Here is a 25,149-nt window from a genome sequence, read left to right as displayed (position 1 = left end):
CATAATTGTTAAAAGCTTTCCAAGCTACAACTTAGGTCAAGTTATAATCTATTTACACCCACTTGTGATAGCATTGTTGCCCACTTGTGACAGCATCGTTTTTGAGCTTCAACAAATTTCTTTGCATCCCTAGTATTTATTCCCTTTGCATATAAGTGGTATCTGTGCAACTTCCACTTTCCAGATTCAATTTTGCTCTAAAGAAGCCGAAATTTTAAACTCACCATAATGTTTTTTTCTGAATCTCTCCACTCTATATCCATCCCACGATGACTTAACTAGCCCTACATAAACGAATCTAGATGAAAGCTCAAGAAGTATCACAGACCTGCTGTTCTACTCACTGAAAATACATCACCACCAGCATAACCTGAGATCAAATTTGCCCCCTTCCACAGCAGCGTGACACATGGCTCAGAACAAGTGACAGAGCCCCAGGAAAGTCTCCTATGGAAGCTTATGTCAACTTCAGGAGCCCCAGGAAAGTCTCCTATGGAAGCCTATGTCCACTTCAGAGACTGCACTGTGCTTTCTCAAAAGCACTGCACCTGTGCATTACCTCTTAGTTCACAATGCAACACATCAGCTTAAATAACCAATACAGCTAACGAGTGATCAAAACTACTGCTTGGGTAACAGTCATTCTAAGGTATTCAGGTTCTTCTGCTCTCCTTCTGTCACCTATTAAGTTGCCAACTCCACCTGGTAAGCTCCAAGTTGATGGCAGTTCTTGCTCTTTGCAAATAAACCTGCAACTTTCCATCTTAAGGACTTGAGCAATGACAAAAAGGATGAAATTCAATGATTGACCCATGCTGCAGCTTAACTTTCTGCAAAGCATTTTACTTTTCCTCAGTGCACTGTACAGTATTATAGCAGTGCTAACATTCGCCTTCACAATCAATTTCAAGTAGCTCCACACACTAGTTATTTTCACAACAAATCCTTCCTGACTGGATACATTTGGTAAAAACACAACAAATCAAACAAAAACCCTGCTGCTAAGCTCCGTTTCTTTCAAGAGTCAATGATCCTGGTTCCCCCAACTGAGATGACTGCTTTTAGTACTACAGCTGAAGCTCTCTCCAGAGCTTTATTTCCTTTGTAAAGCACCTTGAGGAAGAATGGCAGGCAGAATTATCCTGTTTCACTGTAAAGATCCTGTAAAGATTAAATTAATATCATCTTCATGCTTAAATTCTATCATGGCCTTCCTACAAACACATTTTTTTATTTACATAGCTGAGGAACCTTTTCAGTGCTTTTCAAGGTAGAATTAAGCTTGACCATGCCAATTCTTACTTTTTTCTTCATCCCTGGAGCAATAACAAATATTTAACAGTACTTAAGTGATTATTCGTCCAATTAAATCTGGAGTATATTCCCTTTAACGAGGATCATATAGGATAAAATCACTTCATTTTAGCAGCTCTAACAGAGTAATACTCTGGCTTCCACAGTAACCATCTTGACTGCCACTAACATGTTACCAACAGCACAGTTCTTCAAAAGCATGCCTCTGACATCAACCATCTTAGCACAGAACTTGTGAATCAACTTGTGATCTCACAACACAAGTTGATTTTCCAGAAGCAGTTCTTCCACAAATATCTCATTACATTTCCATACCAAGTCTAAAATAGCATCACCTCCTGTTGATTCAGTGACAATTTGGTGACTAAATCACTGGGTTAGCAATTCCCGAAATATGAGCCACGCCATCACTAGCAACATTTATTTCCACAATCTCAAAGTTAAATTCTGTAACAACACAATTCCCACTAGCATTTCTTGCCAATATAAAAACACTCTGCTAACAGCAAAATCCTTTTACAGGAATCTATAAATCCAACACTACAACATCAGAACTTCCCATCATCACACCTGAAAATTATTTTGATCAAGACTGACACACAAAGAAAAAAAAAAGTGTTAATGCAATGTATTACACAATGCATGATGCCATTCCTTCATCTTGTTTTTCTCCATATTCTAGTTGGATCATGCATAGACTTTTTTTTCTTTTCAAATGCATCCCCTGCTTCACACTAGGCCTCTAGTCAAAATTTTTTCATTTTGTAGACCATCCCAAATGCTGAGACTCTTTATGCACTGTTATAGCTATGCTTACCCAATTTTATTCTGCTGTGTTAAACCCAAGCGTGGATACTATAGAGGCAGAAAAGTTGGGCAGGTTTCTTTCAAGGCACTTTCAAGGAGAAAGCCTTTTCTCTAAAAAGAAACCTGAAGGACTGCAATAAAAGCAGCTAAGTATTAAAACTGGAGCCATTTAGTGCTTTAAGACTAGCAACTTACACATTAAGGAAAAAGTTTTAAGGAGGGCCAGAAATATTCAAGAATATACATGCCAAGATTTCCAAAAAGATTAAGGAAAAAAAAACTGAAAAATTGCTCCAAAATTTTGTCAACCAAGAACGAAGTCTTCTACCTGTACCTTGAGGGAGTGTGCATTTAAAAGAAAGTTTTCTATCACTAATTACCTGGCAATTGCACCAACAGTAAAACGCTATCCTTCAGACAGATTTAAGTATTGTTTGACTCCTCTATGAGATAAATTGATAATAAGCACTTTTTAACCTACCTAAGAATCTAAAATTTAGTTACTTTAATGAAGCTATGACTTGCAAATATAAAGTATGTGCATTTGAACATACAAACATTTTACACTGACATTATACAGATCAATATTTAATAAGCCAAAGTAAGAAAAAAGTAGTTCACCCTACTCTGAAGTTGTGCCAGCAAAACTAATCTATGGTACTATAAAATTAACAGTGTTTTATGAAGATTCTTTTTATCCTCCTCCTTCCCATTTTATATTCTACCACAATAGCCCCACTCTACATCAAATTCTGATATGAACATACCTCAGAGTTACAGAAAAAGATCATGTGATTGACTATCATACACCACTATTTTTGCAAAACTCCATGAGCACTCCAGGTCAACACCAGCACTGAGCAGAAAACTCCAACCTCTCAAATGCAGTTTACCCCATTAAACAATTATCTAAATGAATAATCTAAAAAACAGAAGCAATTTCATTCTTACCCTATTTACCAACCTCTTGCAAATCTGTGATATTCAAAGTGGGAAATACAGGCAAAAGAATTTCCTTATATTCTTTTGTTATGAAAACTTTAACTTTCTCAATTTAGTCCAAATCATTCAGCTCTCTCTATTCTACTACTATGCCAGAAAGGGAGGATCCTACCAAAAGCTCACTTCTTATGCTGCTGTCTAAGAAGTCAACTACCACCCTCTCCTCACCTCCATGGGCTTACTTCTTTTCAAACCAAAGACTCTTTCTTCTTAACCCTTTGCTGCTCCAGCACAGCTCAGGATTAGTACCTTGCATCCGCTTAGTTCACTCTTTTTGCAAGAAATGGGAAAACAGCAAAAAGGCAGGATACTTCACTGTACTAGGAAGTGAAGGGTGGGGACACTTCTGCAGCAAAATGCCAAATTCAACATCAAAAATATTGTTGTTACAATAATACTGTTCTAGGTTTTTTGGGTTGTTGGGTTAAGGGAGTTGTGCAATACTCTGGAAGTATTCCTTCAGACTCACACCAGCTTAAGAGTATCTCCAGAGCTTGAGCTTATTATTATTAAAAAGAAAAGCAGAGACATCACATAATTAACACAGTCAGGGCTATGAAGTACACACACCCAGGCACTGCACTATCAGTTCAATCAGTTCAGATACAGGGATCATATTTACATTCCCAGAGAGAGCCCTTGCTGACCTTCAAAGCACAGAGCAACACTCACTGGTGAAACAATCAAATATTTGGGGCAGAGTTAAGAGAGGAAACAAGTCTGCCTAAAGCACACTTAAGTACATTGTACAAGAGAAGATACAGTCTATATAAAGTAAAGCATTTTCTCAAAAGCACCACACTCTTTGACCCTACTATCAATTTTGGTCTTAAAGATCTTCCACATTTCACATTCTATTTCATCTCACTATAGTAAGACATATTTTCTAGAGTTACAATTTTTTGAGTAAAACCATGACTTATCTTTGCATTCCATATTATTAATTTTTTAGTTTACCAATTAATTTATGGTGTTACTATTAGGGACCTTGTACTTTAATATATCTAAGGAGTTACAAATTTGAACACTGTGAATTCCACAGTACTGGTAATAGACTCAAACAATTTTTTTCATTTCTCAGTTTTACTTATTAAACACATGCTTATAAGATTCTTTAATAAAATGTCCTAAGAGAATAAACCTGTGCCATGCTTAAAATTCTGTATTATTACCTGTGTTTATATACAAGAACAATACTGAGATTTCCTTTTTTTATTCCTGTCAGAACACAAAACATCTCAATTTTTTAAAATGTCCTAATTTTGCACAGCAAACATCTGAATTAAAACTGCCTCAGTAGCAAAGTTCTCCCATTTTAACCTAACTCCCTGATTTGATTCACCACAAACATCGCAACTAAGAGAAGGAGCAGAGAAGTGGGAAGAGGAGACCAGGCTCCAGGAGGAATGTGACACTGCTGCTTAGGACAACTTCAAAGAATTATGAAACTTCAGCTCTTGAGTCTAAACTATTTCTGATAAAATCATTGCAACAGTCACGCACACGCAGAGGTGTAACTGACACAGCTATGCTGGCATAAGCCCTAGGTGGTTATACAATCATTGCTTGTCTCACTAAGGGACAGTGTGATTAAACTAGTGATGCTACAACTCTGAAAGCTGTGCACAAAGCAGCATACTTAGTCTCATACTGGTGTACAAGCTCCTACACAGTCATAGGCTATGACTAACTACAAAAACTATTTACAGAACCTAGGTGCATTAATCATGGGCAAAAATTGCCCAAACCTGAAGTGCCACAGAGATATTCAACATCATAATGGGCACAGTGCAAGGGATTCCTGTTCCGGGGAACTGTTAAGAAAAGCCTAAGTGAACAACCAATTTTTCAGGGATGCAAGATGCATTTTCCTTATCTTTTCCTGCACAGTTCTGCCTTTGATGCAAAACAACTGAAAAACCCTGCAGATAAAGTATACTCTAATAATCAGTTTGAGCCATACTTGGAGTTGGGCATTCTAGAAACACACAAAATCATCTGATGCAGATTCTGCAGTCAATTCCCTAAGTCTACCCTACTTAGGTTGCTAGTAAATCCACATATAAAGGAATCACAGTATTCAGCTAATGTTAAATTGATTATGCTGACTCACAGTCGAAAAGCTTGAAGACTTGCTGATGTAGCTCAGACCAGTTTTTCTGTGCTCCCTTCCCATATGCACACCCTTATTCCATAGTGGAAGAGCGTACCTAAACACCATGAAGGCTCTAAGAGGTAGGGAGCAAATACAAGACAGCTGCATGATTTCCCTTTTGTAAAGGCTACTTTATTACTTTATTTACTTAGGATGTGTAGTTAAACACATCCTAACACAGCAAAAACTTTAGACGGCTTTCTCAGAGTTCACTTTCAGCAAAAATTATAATGCAATATAAACTAGGTTTGAATTAAACTAAGTAAACACGGACTAATACATTTGTGGGTTTGGTGGGGATTTTTTCCCCTTTATAAAACACTGTAAAAATATGTTTTAAAATCCAAAGACATGTCACCTTAAACTTTGATTTTCTTAAGTAACTAGACTTATACAATCACTAGTCTTTCCTTTCCCAGTGAACTGTAGATCTTGCTGGCTAATAATGAATAGGAAGGATGAAATAATAAACACAAATTAGCTTCCTATGTGTCTTGTGACAACAGACAAACGTAGACAGGATAATCCCAATTAGCATTCCAACAGAAGAATGACACACAGTATGAGCTCAGCTCTCTTAGACATTGCCAAACTGGAGTTATACTGATGTATGATTGAGTTTTCTAGTGTTCAATACAGTTTAAGGGCTGAATGAAGTTTCTTCTGTTGCCAGTGTTCCTCACATTGCTCTCCCATGCAGACACTTTGAAGACTAGAGAAGGAATCCACAGCCTTAGTACAGTTTGGCTACAACATAGCAGATTAACACTTACATATCTAGTCCTAAAATAAGATTATTTTTTGCTGCTCACAGAGGTATTTTATTTAGAATGTAGATAGTATCTTATCAAAATATTCCTGGTGAGTATTTAAGTGCTCCCAATTCAAATATTACAAGTATTAACACTGACATAATCTGAAGGGAAAATGCTACATCAATCAGGAGTGCAAAAGTGGACTATAAGCCTAGAGCACCTTACAGAATACTGTTTCTCAAAATATACTCTCCTTGCCACAAAAAAAAGAAATCACTTATTTTCCTATCTTAATAGCATTAAAGTTTTACCTAGTCAGAGACAAAATGATAGTCTACACATTAATGACAAAGTTTAAACAAACATATTTTCTCAATTTAATAGCAGCAGCAGTTATTAGTGTAAAAGTGATGTAGTAATGACAACAATCCTGCCTAAGATTATGATACCAGTTAGATACAATTTATAAAAGAAGAATAATTTAAGAACTACTTTAAGTACTTGCACTAGTTTAACAAGTTCAATGCAGAAAGAAAAAACTTGGGATTGGACAGTTAACCAGGACTTTCTTGGAGTTTATAGTTACACAGATTTGCTACAACAAAACGTTAACTTTATTTTAATTTCATACTGAGTAAAGTGAACTAACCTTAGGACTCGTACACTTCTTTCCTATTAAAGCCAAACTCCTGGAAACAAGCACAGAAAAATGAATGGGAGACTGAGAAAGTTAACGGATTTGCTAATTCCCACTACCCCTTAGCTCCATGAAGAGTTGTGGTCAGAGGGTCTCGTAGTGGCAGCCTAAACCCTAATCCTAAACTGACCAACCCAGTCCTGTATCCAGTGATTGCTCTCTTTCCTCTGTATAAGAGATTACCAAAGACAACTAAATGAGGAAAGTGGTAAGGGTAGAACATTCACTAGAAACCTGGACTCAACAGGATACATGTTAACATGAAAAAATGCCACTAACTGAACACAGGAATGTGCAACAGATCTTGCCTTTCCTGCACAAATAATTCTGACTATCTGTACTTGGCTAACTCATAGGTCTGGTCAAACAATCACTAACATTGAATCACAGACTTAATTCATAATACTAGTGCTTATTAGTACCCATGTAATACTACAAAACAGCTGCACTATTGAGATTTCATAGAACTTGAAAAACTACATAGTTTAAATTAGCAGGTGTAAAACTACAAGTAAAATAACAATTCAGAAAAAGACCTCAGAAGTGAGAATAGTAAGATGTTTTCTGAAAGCATCCTAGTAAATGCATTTTTGTTTGAGTCAATTATTGCTTAATTACCAAAAAAGTGACTTAGAGACAAATTCATTTGAATGCAAAGATCTACAGATCCATGCTGAACTATTTTCCAAAACAAACTGTAAGATATGACCAAACACACCATAGATAAAATTAAGAAAACCAAAGATGCACAGTCATGGCATTTCGGTATCCTTTTTACATAATTATAGGAAACAGCTATAAACCTTGCCTTGCCTAAAATACAGGCATGGCTTGAAATATGTAGTAGACAAAATTCTTACGGGCAATCTACAAAGGATCTCACAAACAACTACTTTAAAGTTAAGATTATCTTCACATTTCAGAGAAATGCAGCTTAAATAGGCATTATAGATCTAACATCTATTCTACCTTCAGGGTTCCAGCACAAAACTTTTTCAACCTAAAAACCCTGACAGCTTTGCATCCACCAGAAAAACCCAGCCTCTTATTTAAAGAGGATTGATTACTGTCTTCCAATAGTGGGAACTTCTTAACTAAACAGTCTACTTCAAAATTCTTCAACTTGTTTACAGGGGTAAGTTTTATCAGGTGTGGCAACAGAGTTGGAGACTTGTCTGTGAGTTTTCTCTCACAATCAGGAAAAAAACCCCAACACAGTCATTAAAAGAAATCTTATCCTAGAAATAGAGAATGTAGGAAAAGACACTTGGATGGCCTCTAGTCCTATGTCCTGCTCAAAGAGGGTACAAGGAGAGCAGGCTGCTCAACAATTTGTTGAGATTTGAACACCTCTAAGGATAGATTCCACAAGCTTACTGCTCCATCTGTTTAAATGTTTGACTACTATCGTGGTAATTTTTTCCCCAGTGTCTAGTCTGAATTTCCCATAATTCAGCTTGTGTCTGTTGCCTCTCATCCCCATGCACTTCTGAGAGTACTCTGGCTTTTCTCCAGAGCTTTTCATTAGGTATTGTGGATGACAGGAATATGTCCCTTTGAACAGTTCTCATAATAACACCAGTTCTTTCCTCACTTATCCTGTGCTCCAGCCTTCTAACCACTTTGGTAGTACTGTGATAGGCTTACTCCAGTATACCAATGTCCTACCACTGGACACAATGTCCACCAATCCCAAAACTGGACACAGTACACCAGATACAGTCTCACAACCATGGAATAGAGGTTAAGAATCAGTTCCCTGCAACTCACAGACCACATTTTTGCTAATGCAACCCTACATGTGGTTGGGCTTCTTTGCCACAAGAGCACTGCTGAATAATGTTCAACTTGCTCTCTACTAGGTCATGCAGATGCTTTTCTGCCAGCCTGCTTTGTTTCCAGTCTCCAGTCTGTATGTACTAGTGGTGGTACTTCCCCACAGATGCAGGACTTCGTACCCACCTCTGTTCAACAGGTTTCTGTCAGGCATTTCTCCAGCTTAAGATGCACTAAAAACCCCACCATCACCAGTTTTTTAGCCTATGCAAGCCTTCCGAGAGGTGGTACCAGTATAATAATGTCAGTTTAAAAGTCTGCATCTTTATCAGGTTTTTATCTTTAAGCCTTTTAATTATCTAGGCACACTCCAGCTTTATTCCCACAAACAGTCCCACTGCACTCAATCTCTACTGACTTCAATGGGACTATTCTTATTCATCAAAAGTTAAGCATATTTATTAGCAGAAAATGGACACTGCTTAAAAAAAACATGCTGCCAATTCAGAAGCCATAATAGAAGACATCTCATTCTTATATATCCGCATTGTTTCTACATGATTAATGGAAAGAGTAGATGCTTGCTTTTCTTCCTAATAGGCTTTTCCAGTAACACTAAAGCACAATAGCTACTAAAAGTTTCAGTATCAGTGAATTCAACTTCCACATGGATATAAACAAAGTAATGATGTTCCTCTGAGCCTGAAGATCAAATACTTATGGCTTTTTCAAATAGCAAAAAAAATTCAGAGATGTCACTTAGCACCTTACTATGAACTGACAAATCACAAAACCACTACTGGCAATGATAGAAGCAGACACCACAGCGACTCACTAGAATTTTTAAAAGCCTAAGAAAAATGGTATGGCAGACTACCATTACCTTTGCCTTCTCCCTTTCTCCTGTAAATAACAAAAACTCCTACTCCAAAACAAGTAACCACTTTCTTCTTGAAAATTAAGTGCTTCAAATTTTGCCATTAACCTACTGCCTTCACTTGAATGCTATTTTGGATCTGAGCAATTTACAAATTTTAACTGTTACTTCAGATACCTGTTCATACAGACATTCACATACCATAACAGCAACTGAGTTTAATTTATTCTCAGCTCTATCTAGGCTTACTTCCCATGCAGATAAACCCCCGCTTCTTGATATCTGTAAGAGAAAAGCGTATTGTGTTAGAGATACCAGCAACTCCCTTCTTGCTAGGATGAAGCTCTGTTTCTCAGTGGGTTACCTTTTGTACCAAAGCTGTAAGGTACATATTTTCCTCTGACTTTTAAAGATGGCCAGGAAACACCTTACATTTCTACATTAGAAAAGAAACTAGAGGGTAAATTAAACATTGACTCCTTCAGTGATAGAATAATATATTTAAGGCTGTATTAAAATATGAAAACAAGTCACACATTTTTAACATATCTGATGAACTAGAAGCACTGCTCAGCAGTCTTCAAATGACGAGATTTTAAACATTTCTCTTCATTGTTAAATGACAGGTTCTCCCTCTCAAAAGACAGATGTTTATAAACAGAGTAGCTAAGTATATGGCTACCCACTGCAGCATTCCAGTAACTCTTATTCTGAAATATCAGCTAACCTTAACCCAGGCCTTCTCCCACCTACCAAAAGTGGGATACTATTCTCACCACCTACTTATTGGTTTCATTATCATGCTGCAATCTTCTACTTTAGTTCAAAAAAACCACTCTGCAGCTTTAAAATTTCAGACCATAAAACCAACCAGACAACAGAATAATTAAATGACAGAACAAGAAAGGAGATAAAGTTGAGCTACCTATGACTTGCCTAGACTAGGATATGGAATATGATGACTTAATGTACTGTTTACTCATTTTGGAATTTTCATACAAGCATAGTGCAGTACCTTTAACACATATTTAAACATTAAAGTTATTAACTAGACTAACTTAACAGCTTCAACTTTGTTAAAGATGCAGTACCTCATCTAGCTTTGAAAATCCAAAGCTTTCTTCGCTCACAAAGCTACGTTTTATTTAAATCATACTCTGGAGAACACTTCTGAGAAATTTATGTTAGAATTAAATAGATGAGTAAACACTGAATTTGCAAGGATCTCTTTTAAATATACAATATATCACTTATTAGGGTAATGTGTAAGGGTCATAAAAAACTTAGAAAAGGGTAAAGCAAGCGCAGAAGAAAACTTCTGTTGCTCAAGTGAGAAAAGACTAAATGCTTTTTGAAAATATGCAGAATCCAAAACCCAATATTAAAAACTTAAATTTTTTTCATCTGTAAACCAGGAAGTAAGACAAGTCTAAAATTCACATTTTAGTGATTTCCCAGAAATGCCATTTAAGTCAAGGAAACAGCACTAAGTAATATGAAAGGTGTATTTGCTATGAACAGCAAAGATCCATATGGATCCATAAGGATCCATAGCATCCTTATCCAAGGATCCATAGATTCTTATCCATAGCAAGGACAAAACCATTTTTCAGAACTCTTTCTTCACTGGTATTTAGAAACGAAATTTGGTGCTTCCAACACACACTTCAAATGCAGAAGGAATTAATTGCTATCCAGCTGCTCCCTTTTAAAAACATTTCTGGTTCTGCCACTCCATTTCAGCCCAAAGGCAAGTACTAGAAGACAAGAAACCAAACTTCCTATTTATCTTTTCCAAGTGTGCCTGCCCCCTCCTCCAAGCACCTGTGCTCATACTGCATCTTCAAGGAAACAAGGGGGCTGCTCTTCACATTTAAGTGAAAGTCAAAGCATCGAAAAAAAAAAATTGTGCAGATAATGTGAGCCATTGTCTTCAGAAAGGGACTTAAAACTTCTAAAAGATAAATTTAGCAACTTCATTTATTAAAGTTTTCCTTTTTAAAAAAAAAAAGAAACCAGGTTGAACAATTATTTTAGAACACAAATCGCACAGAAAAACACATTTTCCCCCTGTGATTTGCAGTATGTAATTGCATACCTCCATTCACCATCTCACTCCATGTTTTCATTCTCAGTTGTACTGACACTATAGTTTGACTGCCCTTGAATGTACAAACATTCACAAAACAATTTGCTTTCAACTTTGACAACCAGAGTAATGCTGAAATTTTGCATTCAAGATGGGGGAGTTAGTATATTCTGTGAACAGCAATTCTATACATACTGCTGTACCAGTATAATACTCACGCATAGCTTGGGAGTGACAGAAATAAGACTTACCAAACTTTTCTGTATTATAATTTTTAAATTCCATAATTTTAGTTTCACAATAATTATTTCTGTGAAGCTTCAGGCAGCTTAAAGCTCTTTTGAAACATTATTTACCTCTAACATTTTGTACTTCAATGCACAGCCTAAACAAACAAGAATACTGAAAAATGTGCTTAGTAGATCCAATCATTAGAGTAAGAAAATTTAGCATGGATCTTCCCCAAATGCTTATATAAGTTAATGTTTCTTTTTTTCTACACAAAGCAAAGCAAAAGGGGCTTGAAGCATTTTAAAACACTTTGAAATAAAGACTTCTTTGTTCCCACAATATCAGCTACTTATATGTGGCGCGAGGTGTAGATTTTCTAACTCTGATATAAAGGTATCCACCTAGAAATTTCTCTTAGTTTGCATGCAATTCTGTATTTGCTGTGCAACAGCTTGGCAAAATCATCCTGGGCTTTGAAGGCATCTGTAAAACAAGGCCCTTATATTTTCTAGGGGCTAGTTCAAGCTGCATAGCAACAATGCTGTTAGCACACACTTAAATTTAAAAGCACATCAAATACTGCTACCCTAAACATGCTTTCCTTAAACCATAAGTATCTTTCAAAATTTATCCTCCCCATTTTTCCACTGTGAATACGTTCAGATTACCAGAACACCAGCTGCAAGAGTTACATACTCACATATTTCACAAGCATCTAACCTGCAACATCATCCCAAGTAGAACGACAGTGACGACACAGCCATTAAAATCTCTCTGGCTGACGTCCACCAACTCAGACACAGACACAGCAAAAGCTGGACTGAAGGAACCCTGCAAATGCTGCTGTGTGCTCCCCCACACTGATCAGAACTTCTTTCATGTCCCCCTGAAAGCACTCAGCCTCTCTTACTGACCACCACATCCCTCAGAACATACTGTTCAGGAAACATGAACGAAATTAGTGAGGCTTTAAAAGCATCCACCTGAAGGTGAGTAAGCATGCAGTAGGATAAACGAAGTTCTGTATAAAGTAACCTAAATAAACACGGGTTTACTTGCATCCTTTAAAAAGGGAAAAAAAAAAAAAAAAAAGAAAGCAGTAATCAAAACCACACTCCGCAGCCTCAGGCACTGGCTGACCAGAGGGGTGAGCTATAGGGGATGTGTGAGACCACATACCCCCTTCTCGGCCTCACCGATCCGCTCCATCACCTCCCGGCCCGCACAGAGCGGCCTCCCCCAGTCCCCCCACCACCGGAGGGGCGCGGAGCATCAGGCGGGTGCAGAGAAGGGGGGGGAGCGCAGGCTGGGGGCGGCGGGCGCCCCGCAACGGGCAGGCCCCACCCCGCCTCGCACCCTTCGGGCATCGGCCGCCCGACGCGGCGACCCCCGTCGGGGTCCGGCCTGCCTGCCTGCCTCCCCGGCCTTCTCGGCCCGCATCCCCCCCCACCGCCACACTTCCTGGGCCCAGGCCGCCGGCCCCGCTCCCCGTAGGCCACCGGAGGCTCCCGCTGCCCGCTGGGGGAGGGGCTCCGCGGCCCCCTCCTCCCTCCTCCCCCCTCCCGGCGGCTGGCGGGTCCCGTCTCCCCGGGAATCGCCATTCCCCTCCCCGAGGCCGTGGGACGGGCCCACCCCCAGCGCGGGGAGGTGGGGCCGAGGGGGAAGCGGGGTCCCCGCGCAGGCCGGCGGGGCGCCCGCACCTTCCCCCGCTGCCCACACTCAGATACATACACACGGGGGAGGGTAGCGCGGCACGCAGGGGGTGGGGGGATAGGCTCTGACCTCCTCGCTCTTCAGCACCTCCTTGAACTCCCGCTTGATCCTCTGCACCGCGATGTTGGCCATCTCCGCGGCAGGCACCCACTCACCACTGCCTCCGCGCCGGGCCCAGCGAGCTCCGCCGCCGCTCGCACTGATAACCCCGGCCCCACCAAAATGGCGTCCGCCACGAGCATGCGCGCTAGGGCGGTCGGGTCTGCCGCGGCCGCTGCTGCTGCTCAGGAGGGGCCGTCGTGTGCGCGGAGCGGAGCGGGCACCGGGGTTCCCGATGGGAGGGGGAGCGGGTCGAGTGCTGGCTGGCGCGGGCGGCTGCGGTACGCGGTCTCAACCGCCTCTCGGCCTTCTCGCCCCTGCCCTCGAGGGAAAGACTGTCGCCGCCTCCTCCTCCTAAGGAGGCACGGGGGGTTCGTCCCGCTCGCTGCTTGCCCCGGGAGACACCCGCCTGCAGCTGCCGCTCACCGTGGCACGGTCTAGGCGGGTCCCCGGCAGCGCCTGGGGAAAGCCTGAGGAGAAACGCCCGGAGGCAGAGCCCTGCCGCTGCCCCCCGCCACTGACAGGCCCCGGGGCAGGGTTGAGGCCCTTGTGTTGTCAGGCGGGCGGCGCGGCCCGCCCGGCCCGGCTCGGCCTTGTGCTTGCAGAGCGTAGCACCTTGGAGGCCTGAGGCATCGGCTGAGGAAGGGGTGACCGAGTGCCCTCAGGAGGTGTGAGCCAGTAGCTGGGCTGGGCCGGGGTGCTCCGAGGTAGCAGAGGAAGTCTGAGGTGTCCCTGAGGAAACAGCTGGCTCAAGGAGCAGTCTGGTGAAGCCCCTGAGCGAAAATAGCCAGCAGACCTCTCACATGCCTTAGGAACTTGATCAACCCGACCATACAACAGTTCCCCTTTATCATTTTCCTCCTTTATGCTCACTGGTGAAAACCGCAGTTCCTTACTGTCCTGGCCCAGCTCTTTGTCCTCTTTACACCCTTGTCCTTCCCCTGGAGATGCTGCTGTGTCCTTACACAGGACAGGGCCTGGCAGGGTAAGGAACTGTTTCTTTGTATGCATTCTGCTACAAGATTTTAAAAGGTAAACAGCAGTTCTGTCTTATAGACTGTTATATTTTATTACAGAAGCAAACATGGCAAGCCACAGATGTTCGCTATAGAAAACCGAAGGAGGATACCAATAACCATCCCAGCTATCCTGAGGTGCACAAAACACAGTATGGTATGGAAGAGTTTAGATGCATTTTCACAGGGGACTGTGAGATTGCATTTACAGCTGCTGTTTATGCAGGAAGAGAGAGGGTTTCAAGATGTTAAGATCCACGGAAAGATTTTATAGTGCCTCCTCTTAATGATGCAGCGCAGGACTATGCATGACATAGACATTTATCTCAACAAATGTATGGCTGTCATCTGCAAGTGTTGTTTATTTATGTCCATTAGTATGCACACAATTTTGACTGCCATATACACAGTAAAGAAAGTATAGGCCCAACTGAAAAAAAAACCAATCTGTCAACCAGATACAGATGCGAATGTGTGTTTACTTTCCCCCTGTGGTTTGAGTAGAAAAAGTTAATCTTTGTGTAAGAATGTTGTATCGTGTGCATCTGTTCATCAACTCAGATCTTCAGTCTAAAACTTTTAAATGCAACACACAGTGCAGGTTTTCTGCTGAGGTTTTTAGTACCTTTTTGAGAAGGATCATTTTGCATTAGGCCTTATTTCTTTTTAATGCCTTATAGTGTCATCTTGGGCCTTCATCTTCAGAATAACTTAGACATCTAAGTCCCACGTGTATGTCTTAAGTTCCTTTTGAGAAGGTAGGCCATAGCTTCTCTGTGCCTTAGGCCATCACCTGTAAAATAAGGGTAATAACTCTCTTCTCTTCCTCTTAGAGCTCACAGATGGAAGTTAGTTTTATGGTGTGATGAACTCCTATTGAGTACTAACGACAAAAATTACAAAGGCAGCACATAAAATCTCCACACCAAATGCCTCATGTCTGTTCAGACAGCTCATAGAAAGAAGCTGAACTAATAATACTCAGATTTTGCTCTGGCTGGAGTAGAAAGCTTGAAAATAAGTGTCAGAATCCTTTGTGTTCCTGTGAGTGTGCTTGTATATTATAGGTAGTACACATTCAGTAATAGCCATAGTAAAGGGCAATTATTTTGCCTGGTTTCTCTCTAGGTTAATTTTCATGTGCTCATTTGGATTACAAATGTCAGAGTCTGTTACTGCAAAAAGCAAAGAAAATTAATATGAATTACTGTATCTGTTTTTCTTAGTATACCCCACTCTTTTCCCTTGTCCTTAAATAGGCATCTTTCACTTATCTCACAGCTGCTCCATATTCACCATATGCTGTGTTAATTTTCTCCTTGGTAAAACATAGAGCATGTAGAAAGGCTTTTTGAGGGTAGAACAGAGTAATCACAAGTTTTACAAGGATTAAAATACTACATAAAATCAGTACCTCATCAGCATGCTGGGGTTATCAATGTATACCTCATATGCTGCTTTATGCTTTACTATAATTTCCTGTTTTACAGAAGACTCTACAGGGATTTAGGCCAAAACAGGACCAATCTTTGAATAGATGTTTTGGGGGTTGGTTTTGGTTTGCTTTAGGGTTTGTTTTAGTTGTTTTTTTGTGAAATACAAAAATGCTTGGAAAAATAAAAGAACGTATCTGCTGTGTGATTCCAGCAACTTCCGTGTCTGACTTCATAATATATTTTATAGTACGTTTTACTTATGGTACAGTCACCACGTGCATGGTTCATCTACCTTAGAATACAGATGCCCCTCTGCCCTGGTAATACTGCCCAGGGACTCTAAGATACTTATTAACAGCAGTAAATATGATTATATTTCTGTTCCTGAAGTTAAGATTCATCATGATCTTTTGTCTTTTCCATATTTTCCTAATTTTATGTTGTTCATATAGGAAATTTTTCTGGTACAGTTACTGGAGAGAATTTGAAATCACTGAGATTGTTCCCTGGCATTAGAAGAAAATGCTATTTTTGAAACCGTAAGTTTCCAGCATGCAACATTCTGTTCCTCTTTTGCTACTTTGTGTCTTGTGTAACAAGACTTTCCCCCTCCTCATATTGGCCTCCTTAAATTAGAGAAAATAAAAAATGTCATGCTTGATCTTCTTCCATTATTGCTGGAGAATTCCTTACTGGAGAGAAGTCTCACGGGATCTACATATTGATTTAAAACACTCTAGAAGTAGGGGCTGAACCTGTAACATTTTTAATTCTTATTTTATTTAGTTCATGAGGCATCCATACAAGGATTGACTTTACAGATGGTATTAGGAATAGATAGTATGTATGCACTTTGCATTTGAATCTTCATATGCTCATTTATAATAATGCTTTATTTTTAACAAGTCAGGAAGAAATAATATTCATAAAACCAAGTTATTTTAACGTTCACCCTAATTTTTCCACCAAACTTACACCTACAGCTCTCTTTCTGTCATCCCAGCTTTTAATGGAGAGGCCTACATGCCTGAAGTTGTCTTTTTTATCTGCATATCATTTAGCAAATTTCAGAGACTACCAAAATAGATTTAGCCTGCACGTTTGTTGCCTGTCATTTTGTATTCCTGTTGTGGCAGCATCTGGATGACTCAACTCATTCCGAAGATTAGCACTATCATAAAAATGAGTAACTGGTTGTGCAAGTTGACCGAGTGTTTAATTGCCACCTAACTTTCCTGTTCCTCCCCATCCATGTCCGCGTCCGGTTGCGTGGACAGGTGTCAGAGTGCCCTCTCCTGGGTGGAACCGGGCAGATTGGCTTCCCCTGCCAGGCGGATCCCTCTTGTTGGGGAGCGCTTCGCTTTACAAAGAGTGCACGGGATTGCTAGGTCCTGGTCCAAGCTTTCCTCTAGAGGCGTGGAGGAAGAACTTGTAGGAGTTCTGGAGCCAGAAATGCCTAACACAGCAGGACAGAAATTGTTGGCTGTTCTGGTAGAGAGGGGAGGTGTTCACTCATCATATCTGTACTTCCCAAGTCTCATTTTTTAATGTCACTGGCAGCTTCAGTACATATGCTAAAAAAGGAAGTAAGCATACTAAGTAAACATCAGAGTTATCTGAAGTCATTGAGTTTGAATTCATGTGATGAAATTCATCTGACTTAGTGGAGTTAGATCAGAAATTAATTCAGTTATTGATTTTTACATAGCTTTAAACAAGATTTAGCAAAGTTTTCATTCAACAATGTATGTGCTTAAATTTTTGATAGTTTAATAATAACACCATGTTGTTCTTCACTTACTGAAGGCTTTTATTAGAAATTGATGGTACACCATGGACTTTTCATCAATTTGGCATGGCAGTATCTCCTAAAATAATGTTACATTTGAACCTGATGTTTTTGCTAGGGAAACCTAGATACAAACAGCTCCAATGCTGTTGAGTCTGTTAGCAAAATTATTGTTTGGGTTTTTTAAAAACTGCTTCATGGTGGAGGAGTGATTTTCCACTGGTGGTACATATACCTTGGGGTGTAGGGGTTGAAGCTGGTTAAGCTGTGAGACAGTTCTTGTAAATTCTGCAGGGGGTCCCAACTTTACTAATACTCTTAATGAGTGGGCATCTGCCTTGAAAAATCTGGCATCATCGGACTGACAAGTTGATTACAAGTTGATTAGGAAACTAAAATAATTCCTTCTAAAGGAAAAGGTATAAAGCTATGCTCCTTTCTTTCTATTACAAAAAGAAGATAGCAATTTTTCTGAGGGTACTTTCAAAAGGAAAGCAAGCTGGAAATACCAAAATAAATATAACAATCTAATATGGCTATTATTAGTAGTTTTGTGCGCATTAAAGTGATAAGGGAAGAGATTTGGCCAATAATATAAAGCATATAATCACCATGTTACACTGCTGACATATTGCTTTCCACTCAGAAACATTTTCTGCCAGAAGTGTTTTTACCACATTAAGCATTTTGTATTACCATCTATTAATGTAATAACTTTTAATACATGTAATCTATGTAACTTTAATTAAATATGGCAGCCTTGCTTTCATAGACAGGTAGAAAAGGGACTTTGAGCTGCCTTAAAAGGGCAGCTGGTCAGCTTTTCATGGCCAGCTGGACATGATTTTCTTCTCTTGTCCTTAGGATTTATGACTGAATAACAATCCCTGCTATTTTAATGACTATAGGAGCTGAAATCAGACTCAGGCTGATTCTCAGAAAATCTCTGCTTCATAAATGTCGTCAGGGCCAAAGTATATAAGACCTTAAAGCTAGAAGATTAACTTTGTTGTTCAGTGTAGTGGTAGCCAGGGAAGTACCTAAATGCAGTGAGTAAGGGAGAAGATAAAGCAGCATCCATATTTTGGAACAATTGCTTGGGGGTAGACTTAGGGTCTGTCATTATGAGAGTTTAGTTCAGAATTAGAACTGGAACAGCAAATTATTGTGAAGTTTGCATTGGAATTAATATAGAAATTCAGAAGAAATAAAAAATAAACCCATTTTATTTTAGAGGAAAAGTAAATGCAGTCACAGCCTAATTGCATAGCATTGATAGTGGTCTTTAATTGCCAAAATATTCTTGTATTCCTACAAGTGTAGATAACTAGCTGCTGGAATGCTCAAAGTGGTCAAACTAACAGCTTGTTGGTCAAACTAACAGATTGAATCTAGGTCTCCAGGATGCTTCCACTTGACTTCCTGTCTTCTTTGAGAAGAAAGACAACATTTACTCAGGGAGTGGGTGTTGCAGACTGCCCTCCTACATCACTGCTAGGTCTTGTCAGGAGAAAGGGATGTGACTCGACACCTTTTCCTCTTCATGTATGTAACCTGAGACATACAGCCATCAAATGTAGGCTGCAAACAGATAGATGCAAGCTCAAACTCCTGGCAGGCAATAGGATTTACAGTAAATGTGGTCCCAACTCAAAAAAGTTTGCCATCCCTAAGATAATATAGATTAAAAATGTATGAATAACCACAGTATAATACAATAATATAAGCAGTAAAATCAGAAATTTACTAGAAGCCAAACCACAGAGAGAACATAGTGAAATGTACTTGGCATCATCAGTTGTCATGAATCCCTTTAATGGTCTGTGTTTTGTAAAGTGCAAGAGTTTTTAGAGATCTCAGCTGAGAGGTAGGAAAATACAATTCCTTTTAATAAAACAGAAATCTAGAGGTCTTGAATTCAGCTATTACTGCTTGATCTAGCTATTTTGGGATTCTGGGGATTTTTAAAGTTCAAATGCTGGTTAGAATTTTATTTCTAATTATGGCTGTCTTGCTAAACTGCAGTATAACCTGTCACAACGGACACCAAATGCACAATTGGTGGAAGTATTTTGGAACTATCTACTCTAACAATTTCCAAAACAGTGAAGTTTGTCAGAGATCATCTAGAAAGAACTCAACCATGACAGCTGGGTAATTTATCAAGCTGTAGTGCTGTTTATACCATCCTAAAATATCTGCATTTCAGAGACTAGAACAATTTTGTATTAAGAAAAAAACCCACTTTTCTATTGATCTTACTACAGCAGAATAATAATTTAGGGGAAAAATCATTAAGTTTAAATCATTAGTCACTGTTTAGACAACACATGTAAAAAAATTATTGAACTGCATTTCATGTCATATAAACTAGTAAGGACCAGTTGAAGAATATGAATGAAGACAAGCTGATTTTGTTGGTTTTCTAGCTTGACTGTGTCCAGTTTGACCATATAGGCTGCAAGATCTGGCAAGTTATTAGATTTAAATGTTGAGGATAAAGTCAGATTAAACAAGGCTCTATTAGTGTTCTGCTAGTATATCAAGTAATGTACAACTTCCCTAAATGCAGCAGAAATAAGCAATTTCTCTGGCCTTTTGATCTCTGTCAGGCACACAATGTTTCACAGAACAGTATCTAGAAAAATTATATTGTTTTGTGTGTCTTTTCAGTAGTAGAGTATGTCTTTTTTTGAGGTGGAAAATCTAGTTTAGATGTAGGGAGCTTTTTGTCTTGCATATTTTTCTCAAACAAGGAGCTGTTAGAGGTTTCACGTCTTCCTGACAGAGTTCAAAAAGATCACATGGTAAATTGGAAGCTCTCAGCTTTTAAAAGGCAGTATTCTAAACTGCATCTTTCTTTCCCCAGCTAGAGGTTAGTCATGCAGGGAGATACTCAGCCAAACCGTATGATGGTCTCTCAGGATTTTGTATACCCTAAGTCTCAGTTGTAGGAATGTTTTGATGTTACATTGTTAGTCTCCTCCAAACAAACATTAAACACAGAAGATCTTAACACTGAATAGTCTGTATATATATAAATAGTGTCTTCCCACAGAAATATTTCTAGGTATCTTACTATCCCTCTATTTTAATATCACCCATCCCAAATAATTTCACTCACACTGAAATTGTGGTGACAGTGCTCTGCAATGTGCTTCCTCCTGGCTTCCCCTTTGAGTGGCACAGTAGCACAGAGCCACAGCGTGGCTGATGTTCAAAGGGACTTCTAAACATGATGTAGTCCATCCCCTGCTGTTAAGCACAGTCAACCATTCCAGGTTGCTCAGAAGGAACATGTCCATTTAGGTTTTGAATATCTCTAAGGATGGAGACATCACAGCCTTTCTGGGCAGCCTCTGCCAGTGTTCAGCCACTCACAGTAAAGAAACATTTTCTCATGTTCAGCTGGAATGTTGTGTGTTTCAGTTTGTGCCCGTCCATGCTCTTGCCCTGTCACTGGGCGCCACTGTGGAGAATCTGGTTTGTTTGGTAGTTTTTCTACATAGGAGTTGGACTTCTGTTATAATATGGCACTGGCTTCAAATCTTACTGTCTTTCAGTAATTACCTCTAGTTTTAGAGACAACATCTGTGCCCAATTTTATCCTTAGTAGCTTAACATAATAACATAATTTAACCACTAGAAACTATTTAGACACTGAAAATGTAAATTCACACTCCTGAGCACTGAAATGTTTTCCTTTAGTCTGTGCAGTGTTTTTGCAAAAATTTTAAACCGTGACATGTGAGATGAGTACTTTACAATTTTTTTTTCCCCCTAACAGAAAGTGTTATCAAGTTCTGTAAATCCTAAGGTTGTTTCTTATACCAAACCACTTGTAAGGTTTACAGTTCCTGCTCAACAGGTCTGACATATTGTAGCAACCATTTAGCTGCATCATACCACATCCTCAAACAGCAAATACACACTAGCTAAACTCCTTGTACTATGTTCACACGGATCCTGGCCAGCTGAGAAAGCAATTTCTAGTTCACTTGTAAATACTCATGTTCTAAAATCCAAAATGGAAAGCATGGTTGAATGTGCTACAGCAGCCAAAGTGTTAACTTACAATGATAATAGATCAGCTTCTTTTCCAACGGTTTGATGTAGTTCTTTGTAGTCCATACAGAAATGATGCCATGTTTTATGTGATAGAATACTGATCTCCAAGGACTGATTGGCAGAGTTATGCCTTTTGATAAACCTCCTCAGTGATGCATGATATGTGTTCTCTCTTTGTTTGCTCTTTCTTCTTGGCAAATGATGCCTAGGATTTAATGGATGGTTACTCTTAAATTTCAGCCAGCAGTGGTTAATACCAACTGCAAAATTGCACATATCCATTTCGGATCATAGTAATTCCCAGTTCCTGAGCTGAAAAGTTTGAGTCTTTGCTGATTTTTTGTAGTAAAGTGCTCCAAAAAAATCCCTTGGGATCTTATTTTCATCTCCTTCTCTCTCATTCTCTCCTGGACTAACATTCATCAAATCTACTGGCTTGCACTTTGTGCCTTTGGTTTGTCTATTAAATATGGCTTCTTCTATTAGATGTTCACTTGGAAAATGAACAGGGATTAATTTTTTTTTCAAGTCTGTGAGAACTGTAACGGCTGAGGGCTCTGATTCATGTTGAGAGGCAGCTTCAGACTGAATGCTGAAACGTCTCTGAACACAGAGAGAGAGGGTGACTTGAGATGTGTTTTTCCCAAATGCCAGCAATTTTCAGATGAATATAGCAATGTTAGCTGCTGGTAAGTTTGTGGCTGCTGATAGCTTATGGCTGTGAACTACAGTTGCTTAAGAAGCAGTTCACACTGTTTCTCATCTTTTTTTTTTTTTTTTTTTTTTTTTTTCTAAGAAAGCCACCACAATCATCTAATCATCCAGCTGCTATTATGGATTCTCTCCCAGAGGAGAAAACAATTTGTTAAGGTTGTACCACTACTGGCTCTCTTAAACCACATTTTTAGAGAGAATTTCCCTGAGTATTTGCAAAATATGTTCCTGATACTGATTGCATAATTATCAATCACAATGAAAATTAGTGGACTGTTGTCTTATTAACTTATGTGGTTCCTGAGAAATTACTGTTCTAATTCTACAGATCCATTTCATTCTACTTCAGGTAGAATATCTTTACCAGTGAGCGTTATCATTAACAAGTGAGTGTTATCATTAACAGTTTGGTGGTTCAGATCTTTATTTTCTCTCTTTAAATATTTTTTGCAAGCTTGATCTTGTAAGCGTCCCAGTTGGCATTCTTGCATTTCATGTTTTACTCTAAGTTACTATTGATACTCTAGTTAAGTGTGAAATACTGCTTGCTGTCCTCCCCTGAACTTCAGACTTCCTTCCTTCATTTCCTAGGTTGGAAAGCTGCATTGGACAGTTGTGATCTGGCAGCATTGCAGCAGTCCTTTGTGATCATTTCTCCTGGACTGTGGCTAATTATCTAAAAGTCTTTGTTGGTGTGTTTGTGCTTCAGGATCACAACAGCTTTCCATAGATCCTCTGACAATTACAGTGGAGTTACTTCTTTCCACTAAGCCATACTTTCTCTGTGAGTCATGACAGCTTAGGATGTTAAGATTGTATCTGTATATTGAGAGAAAATCTGGCAGTGTAAATTTTGTTCAGTGGTGATCATGGGTCTATCTAAATTTCTGTTAAATTATCCTAAGTACACAGTACAGTCTTTGTGCCACCTAATTCACAGGCTTGCTGCCTAGGATCCCAAAGTACTTTGCAATTCTTCAGTGAGTGTTTTGTGAGATGCCAACATAGCTGAATTCTAGGAATGTTTGTGAGCAACTTTTCTAAGGACTTGGCTTCTTTTTCCCAAATTAGGTCCCTCTTTCCAAAATCCCAGCATTGCTACCAAAAGGCCACTCCTACCTTGCTTCTGCAAGGGTACTGTATTATCCTTCCCCTTCCACTTCCTGGATGCCATTTTCAGACCATTCTGCAGATGTCTTCCAAGTGGCTGTACAGTATCAAAATCTGCATTAGAATTTCATGTAGATTCCTTCTGGGAGTAGAATTATCTACTTATTATGGACTGCATACAAGTAAAAAGGGAGTCGAGGGAAAGGGAGTTACAGTAAGAGGATTTGCCCCATTTCTAGGTCATTTTTAATATCTGATGAAACTACATGCATTGCAGGTGAAAAATTTCCTCTTCACCAAGTGTCTGGATGTCAGACAATAATAATAATAATAATAATGTCAGACAATAATAATAATAATACAATGCCTGGTGGCATGAGTTATGCAGCATAGTTGAGAAGAACATCAGCAGAGAGAGAACGGGAGTTTTCAATTCAGAATAGAAAAAGTCATACTCTTGGGTATCTGTAAAGAAGCTCATCCATTATTTGGCAAGGTGGATCAACATGACTCCTGCTTCTTGATTGCCTATCAGGGCAGAGGAGTTGAAAGCTAGCACTAGGATGTGGAATGTGACATCTGCCTGTTGCTTTACAAAGTGCCCAATCCAAACTGCTTTCTTATGACAGATGTAGAAAACGTCATGGTAAATTTTGCTCAGCTCCCACCCTTCTCCATTGCACAGTGTTATTGGTGGAATGTTATCTTCTTCTGTCCTTCAAGCAGAGTTGCTTTCATAGTTCTAGTTTGCAGTGGGGCAGCACAGTTCTTTTTAATGTGCCAAAATCAATGGATTTACACTTCTGTTCTTGTTACTAGCCAATTGTGAATGTATCTCATGCCTTTGTTCATAAAGCAGACTAAGCCATCACTGTTTTCATTGTAGTTTGATTGTCACAAAGGAGACTTCATAGAATGAGTCTGTAAGCAGCCTCCATATCAGGATCTCATTTTGCTGCTGTATTGTGCACTAAATTTGTGAGTGTAAGGGGAGCAGATGGCTGAAGCCTGGGAGTGGGAAGCTGAGATAGCATCAGTGCCTGCTATGGCTTGTTCATTTGCCCGTGGGAACCAGGAGGGCCAAATTCTGAGGGATGCTCTGGCAGAACATTTTATGCAAATTACCTAGCTACTTTCTGCTTACATATATGTACTTGCTGATATGAAAGCATTAAGTTTATGCATTGTTTGTCTTCCTCGTGGTCTTTACTTCTGCAGCTCCTATTGCCTACCCCTCTTCCTTGACAGTTCATACTCTTCAGTTTCATCGATGAGAGTCACCCTTTCACTAGGCCTCCCATATTTCCTTAGGATGCAAATGGAAATGTAGGTCCAACAATAAAAAGTTATCAGAAAAACAATTGGTATTATGCTGTCAAAAAGGCACTACAAACAATGGAGAATACAATACTGGAAAGAAAAAAAAAAGAGAGAGAGAAACATAGCTTTTTACTGAGGTAATTTATGTAAAACTGTTTACAGATATGAGAAACTTTGCAGT

General features: G+C 39.4%; 1 protein-coding gene across 5 annotated transcripts in view; it reads right to left on the bottom strand.

Moving 5' to 3' along the window:
* The window catches only part of UBE2K (ubiquitin conjugating enzyme E2 K), a 37,386-nt gene extending 23,326 nt beyond the window's left edge, over positions 1–14,060 (bottom strand). Inside the window, exons 1-2 of one of the 5 annotated variants that reach the window (XM_030449728.1) lie at positions 13,486–13,565; positions 6,683–6,722 (exon numbers count right to left, since the gene is read on the bottom strand). Coding sequence is in view for 1 of the 5 variants with exons in the window: in XM_030449726.1 (XP_030305586.1) it covers positions 13,486–13,548 (63 nt within the window). In the remaining 4 variants the exon portion in view is untranslated. The other 4 variants (XM_030449731.1, XM_030449726.1, XM_030449730.1 and 1 more) reach the window with 4 other exon arrangements.
* Between the last annotated feature and the right edge of the window lie 11,089 nt (positions 14,061–25,149).

This window comes from Calypte anna, chromosome 4A, assembly GCF_003957555.1.
Source record: "Calypte anna isolate BGI_N300 chromosome 4A, bCalAnn1_v1.p, whole genome shotgun sequence".
In the NCBI taxonomy this organism is placed as follows: domain Eukaryota; kingdom Metazoa; phylum Chordata; class Aves; order Apodiformes; family Trochilidae; genus Calypte; species Calypte anna.
The sequence above is the reverse complement of the archived record's forward strand: the minus strand, read 5'-3'. Positions and strand labels throughout refer to the sequence as shown.